The sequence below is a fragment of the Aythya fuligula genome, chromosome 27 (assembly GCF_009819795.1).
Source record: "Aythya fuligula isolate bAytFul2 chromosome 27, bAytFul2.pri, whole genome shotgun sequence".
In the NCBI taxonomy this organism is placed as follows: domain Eukaryota; kingdom Metazoa; phylum Chordata; class Aves; order Anseriformes; family Anatidae; genus Aythya; species Aythya fuligula.
In genome coordinates this window covers 3516139-3529621 of record NC_045585.1, presented here as the reverse complement: position 1 = coordinate 3529621, position 13483 = coordinate 3516139, and the positions used below count along the sequence as shown (strand labels likewise).

Here is a 13483-nt window from a genome sequence, read left to right as displayed (position 1 = left end):
GGACCCCCCCTTTGTCCCCCAGCTGTAATAGGGGGGCTGCCCCCCATCCCCTCCGGAGCCTCCCGGCCTTAAATTATAACCCGCTGGCTTTAATGAAGCGGCGTTAATTAGTGGTGGGAGCTGAAAGGCTCGCTTGTCCTTTGCTGGGGGGGGAAAAGGGGGGGGGTGAGGGGGCCCTGCCCCTTTTTTGGGGGGGGTCAATGGGGTGCCCCGTGTCCCCAGGGGATGTTTTTTGGGGTCTGGGGGTGTCCTGCGCCTTTTTTTGGGGGGGTTATTGGGATTTGGGGGTGTCCTGCCCCTTTTTGGGGGGGTTATTGGGGTGTCCTATGCCCCCAGGGGATATTTTTGGGGGTCGGGGGGGGGGGTCATTGGGGTGTTCCATACCCTTAGGGGATATTTTTTAGGGTCGGGGGGGTGCCTTGCCCCTTTTTTGGGGGGTTTATTGGGGTGCCCCATGCCCCACGTGATGTTTATTGGGGTCTGGGGGGGTCATTGGGGTGCCCCATACCCTTAGGGGCTGTTTATTGGGGTCTGGGGGTGTCCTGCCCCTTTTGGGGGGGGTCAGTGGGGTACCCCATGCCTTAGGGGCTGCTTGGGGGGGGGTCTAGGGGGCACCCTGCCCGTTTTGGGAGGTCTGGGGGTGCCCAGCCAATTTTGGGGGGGTTTAGGGGTGCTTTGTCCCTTCGGGGGGGGTCAACGGGGTACCCTGCCCCTTTTTTTTGGGGGGGGGGGTCTGGGGGTGCCCAACCCCTTTTGGGGGTGCTCAATGGGGTCCCCCATATCCCCAAGGGATGCTTAGGGGGGTTGCGCCCTGCCCCTTTTTTTTTTTGGGGTGGGGGTCAATGGGGGTGCCCTGCCCCCTTTTTTTTTTTGGGGGGGGGGTTCCGGGGGGTCCCCACCCCCTGGTGGGGGGGGTCGGGGGGGGGGGTCCGCGCCCCCCAGGGTTATGGGGCCGGGGGATGCTCCGCGCCCCCCCCTCCCGGTGCCACGTGTTTGGGGGGGGGGGAAATGGGATCGGGGGGGGGGAAAATGGGACCGGGGGGGGGCAGGGGGCGGGGCAAGGGGCGGGGCTTGCGGTGACGTCAGTGGAGCCTGCGCCGTGCTGGGGAGGGGGGGGGAGGAGGAGGAGGAGGAGGAGGAGAGGTAGGGATGGGGGCACGGGGATGGGGTGGGATTGGGGGGGGATTGGGGGGGAACTGGGCTGGGAAGGGGGAAATCGGGATGGGAAGGGGGGTTGGGATTGGGATTAGGATGGGGCTGGGATGGGGATGGGGTTAAAATGGGATTGGGATGGGATTAGGATGGGGGTACAGGGACCGGCACCCCATCAGGCTGCGCACAGCCGTGCGCCCCCCCCCCCAAAAAAAAAGCCGCTGCCCGGTTTCGCGATGCCCAAATGCAGGATTTTGGGGCTCACCCCCCCCGTGGGATTTTGTGGGTTTTGTTTTTTTTTTGGGGGTCTTTGTTGGGTTTTTGGGGGTTTGGGGTCATCCCCGCGCAGGGTGCCGGGAAGCGAGGCCTTGGAGGGGGGGGGGGGTTGCAATCGGGGTCGATGAATTTGGGGCGTGAATTTAGGGGAAATGAGAGGGGAGAGGGGATTTGCCCCCCCCCCCATCCCGTTATCCACCCGTGGGGCTTGGGGGGGCTCCGTGCCAGCCCCCCCAGAGGCTGTCCCCATGGGTTGGGGGGCCGGGACCCCAAGCAAAAAACCCCAAACCCCCGAGGGCGCCCATGAAGGTCACCAGAGGTGGGGGCACCGGGGGGGGGGTCCCTGTTTGCCACCCCCCCCCTGCCTTTTGTAGGGCAGCTGGGGGAAAATTTGGGGTCGGGAGGGTTTGGGGTGATGGCAGAGACCCCCTAAGGGGTCTCTTTGAGCCCTGGGGGTGGCACCGGGTGGCCCCATACCTTTTTTGGGGGGAAGCACCCACCCCAAAGCAGGGTTTGGGTCAGGAACGAGGGCGTTTGGTTCTTGTTGAGGGTTTAGAGTTTGGGATTTTTTTTTGGGTACCTCCGCGGAGGCACCGCCAGGCTGGGGAATTCGCCCCCCCTCCCTGTTTTGGGGTGGAGAAGGGGTTAAGCGAAGGCATCCAGGCTAAGCCTTGGCAGGAGGAGACCAAAAGCTCCTGGGCAGAGCTTGTAGGGGAGAACAAAGCCCCAAAACCCCATAAAACCCCATAAAACCCCCAGGAATGTGGGTGCCGGGGCGGAGGCGCCAGCCCCCGGTGGGGACGGGGACCCCGCGTGGCTCCGAGGCTCCCCCCGGGCTCGTCCTCGGCCCCGTGGCAGCCCCGTGCCCGGCAGCCCCGTCCCGATCCTACTATTTTCGGAAACAATTGTGGGGCCAGGCTGCGGCAACGCCTCGGGCCTGGGTTTTTTTGGAGGACACCGAGCCCCCGGCGGCGTGGCTGGAGCTGCGCTCGGGGCACTCGGTGCAGAAACCCCCCCAGGTGGGTCCCTTTCCCCTGTCCCCTGCTGGAATGGGGTCAAAGTTTAAAGTTGTGGGGTGGGAAAACCCTCACCCTACAGCCCTGTGGTGTTTATCGCCCTGCTGCTGCTGGCAAAAAACCCCAAAAAGGATCCGGGACCCCGGTGGGCGCACGGGGGCGGCGGATGCTGAATCCCAGGCTCGGCGCGGGGAGGGCAGAGCTGTTATTTTTTTTTTTTTTTTTTAATTTTGGGGCACTTTCATGAATCCCAAATCCGCCGTCCAGCTTCCAGAAGAGTTTTTCCAAGAAGGGGGCCGTGCCTGGCCCCCGTGCACCCGGCGGGTGCCAGAGGGCGAACCCCGGGCTCCTTTTATTGACCCTCGGCGCGGATGAAAGGGAGCAGCAAGGGCACGGGCTGGGTCCCCGCAGATATCCGAAAGGGCTCCTGCAGTTTGGGCTCGGAAGGAGCAGGGTTCGGGGTAATTAGCGGGGTTAAAGTACAACCTTAATGGGTTCGCCACCCCTGACCCCGTTCCTGGACCCTTTTTGGGTTGGCCGCCGGTCTCCTCGCCCAGCCCGGGGCTGTGGGAGCCGGGAGGAGCTGGCGGAGGGCGTTTGGCACCGGGGGATTTGCTGCTTGCTGAGCCACTCTGTGTAGGACCGGGCCCTTTCTGACCCTTTTCCTTCTCTCCCTGTAGGGCCCCCAAAGTGCTGCGGAGCTGGGGAGCCCCCGGGAGCCGTGTCCCAGCCCTCGGCACGCGGCTGCGGTGAGTGGGGGGCGCAGGGTGCTGGGGAGGTGGGCTCGGAGGGGTGGGAAGCAGCAGCAGCAGCGAACACCCAGCACCCGGTCCCTCCTCGGAGCCTTTGGGTGCTGTTTGTGCAGAATTTTCCCCCCTTCAGCCCTGGTTTTTGGGCAGAAATCTGCTGTCCTCTGCTGCCACCTCCTGCTGGAGCCGCGGGGCAGGAGGCTGCGTGCGCGCCCCTCTTTTTGGGGGAACCCGGCCAGCAGGAGGACCCCATTTTCAGGGCTCCCAACACAATTTGGGGCTGCTAAAGCTAACGCCAGCCCTCTCCTTCCCTTCCAGCCCCCCCCAGCACCATGAGCTGCCCCTCAACCCTACGGGGCTGCTGCCTGCTGGCGCTGCTCTGCCTCCTCCCGGCCCCTCGGGCGCTCGCTGGCGGCGATGCCGCGGCCCCCCCGGCCCTTTCGGCCTCCTCCTTCCTTCAGGACCTCCTGCGGCGCTACGGCGAGGGCGAAACCCTGAGCCTGAAGCAGCTCAAAGCCCTCCTCAACCGCCTGGACGTGGGAGTGGGGCACGCCAACGCCTCCCAGCCCCCCCAGCAGCGCGCCAACCTCTCCAGGGTAAGGAAAGAGCTTCGGGGACCCCCCCTTTCCGAGGTGGCCACCCCCGAGGGGGCTCGAGGCAACCTCTGTGTCTCCTTCCTCGGCAGTGTTTCAGCTCCTCGGAGCTTTTTGCCATCCACAACCTGAGCGAGGGCTCGGCCGTGGGGCGCAGCGAGCTGCAGGAGTTCTGCCCCAGCGTCCTGCAGCAGCTGGAGTCGGGGGCGTGCGCGGCGGAGAACCTGGAGAACGAGGAGAACGAGCAGACGGAGGAGAGCAGGCCCAGCTCGGCCGAAGGTGAGCAAGGAGCCCGAGGACACGAGGTGCCCGAGCTTCCCTTTTTGGGGCTCTTGACCGCAGCTGGGAGTCTCCACGTGGTTTTGGTCCTGTTGCATGCTCGAGCTGCGAGCTCTGCGGCTCGGCGTTGTCCCCGGTCGCACGCGGTGCGGGTCGGAGCCGTGCTTGTAACGCAGTTCCCCGGGGTAGCTCGAGGAAGGGGGCATCGCCGCGAGCCCCCGGGGGCTGCTTGGCAATTTTGGGACCTGCTGCCCTCCAGCCACCTCCTGGTGCTGCCCCACGCTCATTTTTCCCCCCCACAAGGCTGGGAAAACCTTTTCCAAGCAGCTCAGAGGCAGGGCAGGTTGGTGGTGGCTTCGTTTTCCCCCAACCCCGCACCAAAACCCAGGGTTTGTGTCGCAGTGGAAGCATCCGGAGCAAAAGGGAGAGATGCTCGGGTGCCGTGAGGCCGGCGCGAGCCCTTCCCACCCGCCCGGCTCGGGGGGCTCCGGACCCTCCCCGTCTCCCCTCGCCGAGAGCCTCGGTAATGTCTGGCCCTCGTTTCTTCTCGTTCCGCAGTTTGGGGCTTTGGTTTTCTCAGTGTGTCAATGATTAACGTGGCCTCCCTGCTCGGACTCTTCATCGTCCCGTGCACCCAGAAGGCGTTTTTCCGCCGGGTCCTCACGTTTTTCATCGCCCTCTCCATCGGCACGCTGCTCTCTAACGCGCTCTTCCAGCTCATCCCAGAGGTGCGGTAGAAAGTCCCTGCCTCCCTCCTCTCTCCGAGGGTGGCTCTCTCTGCCTCCACCCCGCCGAATCCAATCGACCCCTCCGTCCTCCGAGGCTGAGGGCTTGCCTCTGTCCCTGCACAGGGCTCCGCAGGGTTTTCCTCGCCCCTCCGAGCACCAGGAAACGCTCTGAGCGCGCACATCGGGGCGTGAGAGCACACGGAACAGCCCGGCGAAACGCCACCTTCACCCTCAACCCGAGGGCGTTTAAAAAAAAAACCTAATTGCCTCCTTTTGTTCTCCTTTTTTTTTTTTTTTTTTTTTTTTTCCCCAACGTCGGTTTACGAGAGCAACGTTCCCAGGAGGATTTGTGCTTACGCGAGGTTTCCTGGTGCTCCGACGGGCCCGACAGGCACATTGCGGGTTAATTGTGGCGTAATTAATTGCACGGTCCCGGAGTTGAAGCAGGCAGGCGGCTCTCACGCTGGGTACCCCCAAAAGCCTCGTGCTCCACGTTTCCAGAGCTGAGCCCACCCAAACTCCTGGAGATCCACCCCCAGAGCTCTGCGCTTGAGCTGCTCCCCGAGCAGAGCGCCCTTTGCTCTGCCGCGGGTTTGTTCTTGGGTTTGCTTTGCCCGTGCTGGCCGCCTGCCTGCCGGACCAGGAGCTGCTTTTCGAGGCTCCTTTTCGACTCCAGAACCGCCGCTTTTGTTTGCTGAGCCTCAAAGCCGAGCGCTGCCTTCGCTGCCGGGGGTGCCGAGTGCCGCGGTGCCGAGGCTGGAGCGCGCGAGATGCTCGGGGACCCCGGGGCTCTGTGGCACTGGAGGGACCCCCCCCTGTCCCATTGGGGGGGGGTTCAAGGATTGGGGACGGGTTTCTGGCCCGGAAAAGGGCGAGCTGTTTGCCCTGGGGGGGGGGGGGGGGGCAGAGATTCAATTTGGGGTTTTTTGGGTTTCGCTCCGGACCCTTCCCAAAAAGCCAACAAATCATTTCCAGAGCCACTCAGCGCCGGGTTCCCCGCTCTTGAACCAATTCCGGATGAACAAGCAATCACTAATGAATGTCCTCTTCTCTCCCCCCCCCTTCCTCTCTCTTTTCCTTTCGGCGGGGATCCCTTTCTCCCCTCCGCCCCTTCCCCGCGTTGATCTCCTTCCCCTTCTCCCCATTTCCCCCGGGGTGGGGTATTTTTTTTTTTTGGCCCGGCCGCCTCAGTCTGGGGTTACGGTTTCCTCTGCGTCACCGTCATCTCCCTCTGCTCGCTGGTGGGAGCCAGCGTGGTGCCCTTCATGAAGAAGACCTTTTACAAGCGGCTGCTCCTCTACTTCATAGCTCTGGCGATTGGAACTCTCTACTCCAACGCCCTCTTCCAGCTCATTCCCGAGGTACGGTGAGGACCGTCGGGTCTCTCCTCTTCTCCCTCTCTCTCTTTCTCTTTCTTTCTCTTTTTTTTTTGGGGCTTTTTCCTCTCTCTGGGCGCTCGCTGGAGGGGGAGCCGGCGGAGTCGGAGGGGAGCCAAGAGCGTGGAGAGCGAGGTACGGAGGCTGGAAGCCCCTGGGGATGGCGGCCAGAGCTGGGATTTCGTAGCCGTGAGCCCTCCTTCAGCAGGGAATCGCTCCCTCGGCTCTGCCTTGAGGTTTTTTGAGCCTGCTTTTAGCAGCCCTGCCCCAGAGCCGAGGTCTTGGGGTGCAGCCGGCTTGGCTGGAGGGTTAAGGGGGGAGCAGAGGTGCAGGATGCTGATTTTGGAGCCCCCGAAGCCAGGTAGGGAGAGGTCAGAAAGCAGCAGGATGGTCCCGGAGGCAAGGCAGAGGCAGAGGGGGGGATGCTGCTGGCCCCTCACTCGCCTCCGTTACCCGCAGGCCTTTGGCTTCAACCCCCAAGAAGATTACTACGTTTCCAAATCCGCCGTGGTGTTCGGGGGCTTCTACCTCTTCTTCTTCACCGAGAAGATCCTGAAGATGCTCCTGAAGCAGAAGGACCAGGTGAGGCCGGGCTGGGGCTGCTCGGAGCGATGTCCCCACCCTGAGCACGGGGCTGAAACCCCCAAATCCCCCCCCTTGTGCCCCCAGCTCTCCGCTGGGCACAAAAAATAAAACCTTCGCTTGCCAAAACCAACTTAGTTAGATGGAGAAATGGGATGCTCGTGCGATTTTTTGACAGTGCTCTCTCACATCCCAGCAATTTGGGTTTCCCCCTTTCGGCAAAATTAGTTAAATCGGCGTGATTTACACATTTTGGGTGGGAAAGAGCGGGGCCAGCCGGGGTGGCTGACCCCTGCGGATGCCCCCCACCCCGCAGCACCACCACGGGCACAGCCACTACAGCCCCGAGGCGCTGCCCTCCAAAAAGGACCAGGAGGAGGGGGTGACGGAGAAGCTGCAGAACGGGGACCTGGACCATATGATCCCCCACATCGGCAGCGAGCTGGACTGCAAGAGCCCCCCCGGGGATGAAAAAGTCGTCGTGGGCTCCCTGTCCGTCCAGGTGGGTGCCTCATTCGGGGAATATCCCGAGCTGGAAAGGGACCCGTGAGGATTATTTAATGGGGAGAGGGTTTGGGGAGAGGTCTCCGCGGCCACCCCTGGCTGAGCGGGTGGAAAAATTGCTTGTAAAACAAAAAATTGGTGGAAATCCAGCGGGATTTAAGCCGGCGAGGAGAGGGGGATGTGGGATGGAGAGCAGGGTGCTGAGCCCTGTAGTGTGGGTGCCCGTGGCAGGACCTGCAGGCGTCCCAAAGCGCGTGCTACTGGCTGAAGGAGGTGAGGTACTCCGACATCGGCACGCTGGCGTGGATGATCACCCTGAGCGACGGCCTCCACAACTTCATCGACGGGCTGGCCATCGGCGCCTCCTTCACCGTCTCCGTCTTCCAAGGGATCAGCACCTCCGTGGCCATCCTCTGCGAGGAGTTCCCGCATGAGCTGGGTACGTGGGTCCTCGGGGGAGAGGCCCCAAGGTGCTCTCAGGGCTCTCCTGCCCCTTTTTTAAGGCTCTCCCTGATTTTTTTTACGTGGTCCGGAAAATTTCCCGTTGATTTTTCGAGGAGGGTTTGTGGTGGGGTGGAATGAACGGTGCTGACGGGGAGGGGGGGGAGGCGAGGTGGTGAGTAATCGCGGGGCTAAAAATACCAAGGTAATATGATGTCTGAGCTTTAATTTTAGAGGGAGGCATCTGAAGGAAAACAACAACACCGCTGGGGAGGGCTGGGGAGGGCGGTTTTGGGGTTTGGGTGCTGGGGTTTGCGCCGGGAGCTGGCTCGGCCGTGGGCAGAGCTTGGCATCGGTGCTCGGTGGCCGCCCGCGGTGCTGAGCAGGGCAGGATTTTGAGGGATCCTCGTCATCCCCTGGGCTGTAGCGGCTCTGGAGCACGAGCAGGGGTGCCAAATCCTTGCTCGAGTGCCAAGCCGGGTCACCGGGGAAGCTCGGGGGGAATTTGGAGCAAAAAAAAGCTCCTCGGTGCCGTGCCGCGTGGTGACGGCGCTCCCTGTCCTGGTGTCGTTCAGGGGATTTTGTCATCCTGCTGAACGCGGGGATGACCATCCGCCAGGCCCTCTTCTTCAACTTCATCTCGGCCTGCTGCTGCTACGTGGGCTTGGCCTTCGGCATCGTGGCTGGCAGCCACTTCTCTGCCAACTGGATCTTCGCTCTGGCCGGGGGGATGTTCCTCTACATCGCGCTGGCTGACATGGTGCGTGCGGGTCAGGACCCCGAGGAGGGGGTTGTGTTTGGTTTTTTTGATGTGGGAGCTTCAGTTTGGCCTCAAAAAAGGCATGGGGGGGGGTGCTTGATCGCCTAGGACCCTAGGGTGTTCGGCTCAGCTCCGCTTCTCCTCCTGGGCTGGGGGTGCTGAGGACCCCGGGATGGGTGGGGAGCACTGGTGGGGTGATGCCATCCCCCTGACCCTCACTCTTTCCCCCCCCCAGTTCCCCGAAATGAACGAGGTGAGCCGGGAGGACGAGCAGAACGGCAGCACCCTGATCGCCTTCGCCATCCAGAACGCGGGGCTGCTGACGGGCTTCACCATCATGGTGCTGCTCACCATGTACTCCGGCCAGATCCAGATCGGGTAGGACCAGCCCATCCGGAGCCCTGTGCCAGTTTTCCCCCTTCTATTTTTTTTTTTTTTGTTTTTTTGGGGGGCGGGAAGGGTTTTTTTTTTTTTTTTTTTTTTTTCTTTTCCTGCTGCAAGCATACGACTACCAGTGCGGGCACGAAGCACTACAGCAGAGGCATTGCTTCCAAAGCTATTCCACAAACTTCATCTTATTTCGACTCGAGGCGGAGCGGGGCGACGTCCCCCCTCGCCGTAGGACCGAACTTGACCAGAGGATCTCCTTCCCTCCTCTCCTCACATCTCCCGGGAAGGACGGATTTGGGGACAGGAGCTCCTCCAGCTGTGCTGCTCCCCTCCTTGTTTTCGGAGAGGCGGGATGGGACAAAATGCTCCCCGAGCCTTTTTGGCAAGGGGGTGTGATGGGGCTGCGGGGACGGGGCTAGCGCTGGACGCCAGCTGCCTCCTGCTCACCTACAAGGGATGGATGCGTGGGGGCAACAAACCCCACCGTGCGTGGAAGGGGAACGCCTGGGGAGCTTCTGCTTCTTGGGGAGCACAAAGAGACCACGACAAAGCTGGCTGCTTCTCGGGGAGCTGATGGAGCTCACAGTTTGAGCAGCGTCCTCAACCTCTTCAGAAGCACATCTCTGGGGCCACGGCCGTTCCTGCTCCTCGTGTGACGGACGAGGAGGATGGAGAGGTTTTAAGCACACTGCGGGTGTCAGCGCTCGGAGCAGAGGACACCAAAGCTCACCCCGAGGCACGGGCTGCGTCGGGGGAAGGCTGGCAGGACGCCGTTGCCTCTTCGAGGCTCCCTGCTGCTGTAAGGAAAAACAAAAATCCATTTTGAGGGCGGCAGTGCTGGCAAGAAGGGCACAAGAGCAGGGACGGCCAGCCCTTAGCCCGGCCACAAGCTGCCCAGCCAGGGAAGAAGAAATCCTTGCACTGTGACCAAGCTCACGCAGACCCCTGGGCACGGACACCCGTTTTTAAACGCTGCTGCTGCCGAGGTGCAGAGGTTCAGGGTGGGGAGGGGAGGGTGGTGTTTGTTGTTTTTTTTTTTTTAAAAAAAAAAAAAGAAAAATAAGAAAAAAGAGACTGTGAACCTCTTTAGGTTGTGTGTTTGCAGCCTTTGGGAGTAGCCAGAGAAGGGTGTCGCAGGCACTTCCCAGCTCTGCTTCTGGGCTGGCTTTCCCCAGATTCACTAGGTGAATTGACTTATTATCATATTGATAATGTTGCCCACCCCGCCAGTGTCCCTTGAGGTTCCCCGCACCCCTTTTTCCCCTCTGCTTCCCCCAAACCTTGTCCCGCACCCGGCAGCCTTGAGTTCGTGGCCACGCTGGCACCGGGGAGCCGAGGCGGGCGGCTTACCCTCGTGGGTATGGCATCGGATGGGGGGGCCAAAGTGGTGCTGGTGGCTCTGAGCGGTGCTTTGGGGCACACATCCTCACCTTCCCTTCCACCCCAGGTGGCAGATAAAATGTGGGGTGCCAGGTATTTGGGCTGCCACCTCGGCCCCTGTGAGTGCAGGCAGAGCCAGCAGCACCCGGCAGCACCGTGACCTGGTTTGGTCGCTGGCTAATTAGTTCCTAATTGCCTCAGGTAAAAGCTGGGTGATGTTGCTGCTCTGCTCCTAATCGTTGTCAGCGAGTCCCAAGGTCTCTGCTGGTACCCTCGTGGATCAGCACCTCTGCTCTTGGGGGCTTTGGCTAGGCCGGTCCTTGACTGTGGGCTTCATCCCGAATCCCAAAGGTGAAATATCTGCACATGGAGGAGCAGGGAGCCCTTTTGGCATCCTCGAGGTGGTGTGGGTGCTGTGAGACACCGGGATCACCGATTGTTGTCCCGTGTGGCAGCTTCCCAGGACAAATTCTGGGCTGTGATTCAGAAACAAAGCTCCGATATTGATATCGGAAGGGAAGGCTTCTGCCTTTTCCCTGCTGAGAGAGCTGCAGCCTCATCTGAGAGACGATGTGGAAGAATTGGATTTTGGGGACGGTGTCCCATTTGGGGAAGGCCGTGTGTGGGGCTGGCGGCTTTCCATGGGGCACAGGGCAGTGCAAGCATTGCCAGGGCTAAGTCACGTTTGGCAGGAGGGTTTCAGCAATGTGCACGGATGGAAAAGCCTTTGGGCTGGGGGCGAGGGGGGAATATCCTTTGGCTGTCCCTTGGGGACCACAATGCGCTCACAGGCTGTGGCTAGGAGGTCCTCTGCGTCCTAGAGAGTGTAAAATGGGGTAAAAACCAGAGCTGGGCTTCCAGGGCTGGTCCAGACCCCTTGACACGCTATGAGGATGGTGAATCCGTGTTCTTGTTTCAACTTAACCCTGTTTTTTTTGCCGGCTGAATCAACCACAAGAAACGTGCAATGCAGAGAGCTGGGGGGAAGCCCGCAAAAAGGGTCCTCAAAAAGGGTTGCTGTGGGGTTTATAGGGCAGGAGACCTCCTCTCACCAAAGGTGGGAGAGGGCTCCAGCTTCAGGCAGGTTGGCACCAGGTCAGGGATGGGAGATCGAGGAGGGAAAGTGACCGAAATCGAGCTTTTATGTGTTTTTGTTTTTGTTTTAATCCGTCTTTCCCTTTCCGTGTCCGTTTAGAAGCTCACGTTCCATCTCAGTATTTTTTAATAACTCAGGTGTTGTAAGAAATACTTGTCGAAACAACGAGCGTAACTTATGTCACGTGGATTGTAAACTTATTTGTAAAATGCCATAAATAAAATATATTCTGTAATGATGGAGGACGGCAGGCGTGCCCCGTGCGGTATCCCCGGCCGACGTCGAGCAGCCCTGGAAACCTCCCCACAGCACGAGCTATTTCGGGACCAGACTCCCTGGGGAAGGGGTGGAAGCTTTGCTAATTCATGTTTTTTTTAAGGGGATGGGTTAAAGCCAACACGGGCACGGGCTACGGGGCGATGCCATCGGGCCCTTCCAGTGGCGATGTCCCCGTGCCAGGCAGGAGGTGGCACTGACACCCCTGGCTGTCCCCACGCTCCCACCTGTGTGGCTCCTGGGCTTGTTTTTGGGACAAAAAGCCTCCTTGCTCTATTTTTTATTCCCTCAAACACCAGCATTTTGCAGGAGGGAGGCTTAACGCTTTGGAGGTTTGCAGGATGTGGTGTTCCTCTCCGGCTCGCATGAGGGAGCCTGACTCAGAGCTGCAGCATTTGTGTCCTTGCTTCCCCCGCCTGGAGGAAATTAAAAACCATACTTTGCTTTTCTCCTCCACTTCCCAGGCCTTTTTTCTACTGCTGGCCTCGAGCTGCCAGCTCTGAGTGGCAGGCACAATTTTTAGAAAGCCCGTCCCAGCTCCGGCAAACAAACCCTGAAATTCTGCGGTCGTCTTTAAATATAAAAACGCTCCCCCAGCAAAGAAAGGTCGCCGAGTAAACCCTGCCTTGCTATTTATCCTCCTCAGCGCCGCCGCCGATGATTGAGCGCTGTTAGCAGGGCTGTCAGGCAGCGGCCCTACACGAGGCTTAGGTTTCCCTCTCCTCCCATCTGCTGCAGGAATACCCCACATTTTAATTTTTTGCCGCAAAATCCTCATTTTGATGCTCCCGTGCCACCTTGGGGCCCAACCGAAGCCAAGGGGTGAAGCAAAAGCGGTGCTACCCGGGGTCACCCTCGTCCCTGAGCCCAGCTCGAGCGTTTTGTGCTATTTATTCTGAGCGCCAGCAATTTTATTTAGGCACCCATCTGCTGGGGCCGCCGCGAGCTGCTGGGCTGCGCCGACTTCTCCCCGCGCCCCATTTCCCAAGCTGTGCCGCTGGGAGGGCGTGGTGGAGGTTTATTTTTATTTTATTTTATTTTTACCCCCTTCTGGTTTGTATTTTGTAGAGATTTTTACCCCTTTCCAGAATATTTGTATTTTTTTCTAGAGATTTTTACCCCCTTTGGTTTATTTTCATGTTACTTTTACAGAGATTTTTCACCATTCCCATTTTTTTTTAATAGAGATTTTTAACCGCTTCCCCTCTCAAAGCCAGGAAGGAGCACCCAGTTTATTTTTATTTTAATTTATTTTTACATATATTTTTATCCCTTTCATTTATTTTTATTTTATATTTATAGAGATCATTACCCCTTTCCAGTTCATTTTTTTACAGAGATTTTGACCCCTTTCCCCTCAAAGCCAGGAAGCAGCACCCGATTCATTTTATTTTTAAAGGCTCATTTTTATTTCCATTTTATTTTCACACAGCCTTCCACCCCTTTCCCCTCCAACCCAGGAAGCAGCACCCGGTTCATTCTTATTCCATTTTCACACAGATTTCCACCCCCTTCCCCTCAAAAAAAAGGAACCAACACCCAGTTCATTTTTTATTTCCACATTATTTCCATTTTATTTCCATTTCCATTTTATTTTCCCAGCCTTCCACCCCCTTCCCCTCCAACCTAGGAAGCAGCACCTGGTCCATTTTTATTCCATTTTCACAGATTTCCATCCCCTTCCCCTCAAAAAAAAAAAAAAAAAAAAAAGGAAGCATCACCCACTTTATTTCAATTTCCATTTTTTTTTTTCCCTTTCCATTTTATTTTCACACAGCCTTTCACCCCTTTCCCATCCAACCTAGGAAGCAGCACACGGTTCACTTTTATTCCATTTTCACACACAGATTTCCATCCCCTTCCCCTAAAAAGCAGGAAGCAGCCC

General features: G+C 59.0%; 1 protein-coding gene across 1 annotated transcript; it reads left to right on the top strand.

The window, feature by feature from the left end:
* Positions 1–3525: 3525 nt before the first annotated feature.
* SLC39A14 (solute carrier family 39 member 14) lies at positions 3526–8867 on the top strand. The gene is made up of 8 exons (XM_032204005.1): positions 3526–3789; positions 3879–4065; positions 5985–6154; positions 6629–6751; positions 7068–7253; positions 7487–7694; positions 8272–8456; positions 8692–8867. The coding sequence occupies exons 1-8, from the start codon at positions 3526–3528 to the stop codon at positions 8836–8838; spliced, it is 1470 nt and encodes a 489-aa protein (XP_032059896.1). The 3' UTR covers positions 8839–8867.
* Positions 8868–13483: the final 4616 nt, after the last annotated feature.

What these genes read in the sequence shown, in the direction of transcription:
- SLC39A14 (XM_032204005.1), top strand. Translation starts at nt 3,526, where the DNA reads ATGAGCTGCCCCTCAACCCTACGGGGCTGCTGCCTGCTGGCGCTGCTC. An exon ending in CAGGCCCAGCTCGGCCGAAG is followed by an intron (nt 4,066 to 5,984) that starts GTGAGCAAGGAG and finishes CGGCCGCCTCAG; the next exon opens with TCTGGGGTTACGGTTTCCTC. An exon ending in GGAGTTCCCGCATGAGCTGG is followed by an intron (nt 7,695 to 8,271) that starts GTACGTGGGTCC and finishes GGTGTCGTTCAG; the next exon opens with GGGATTTTGTCATCCTGCTG.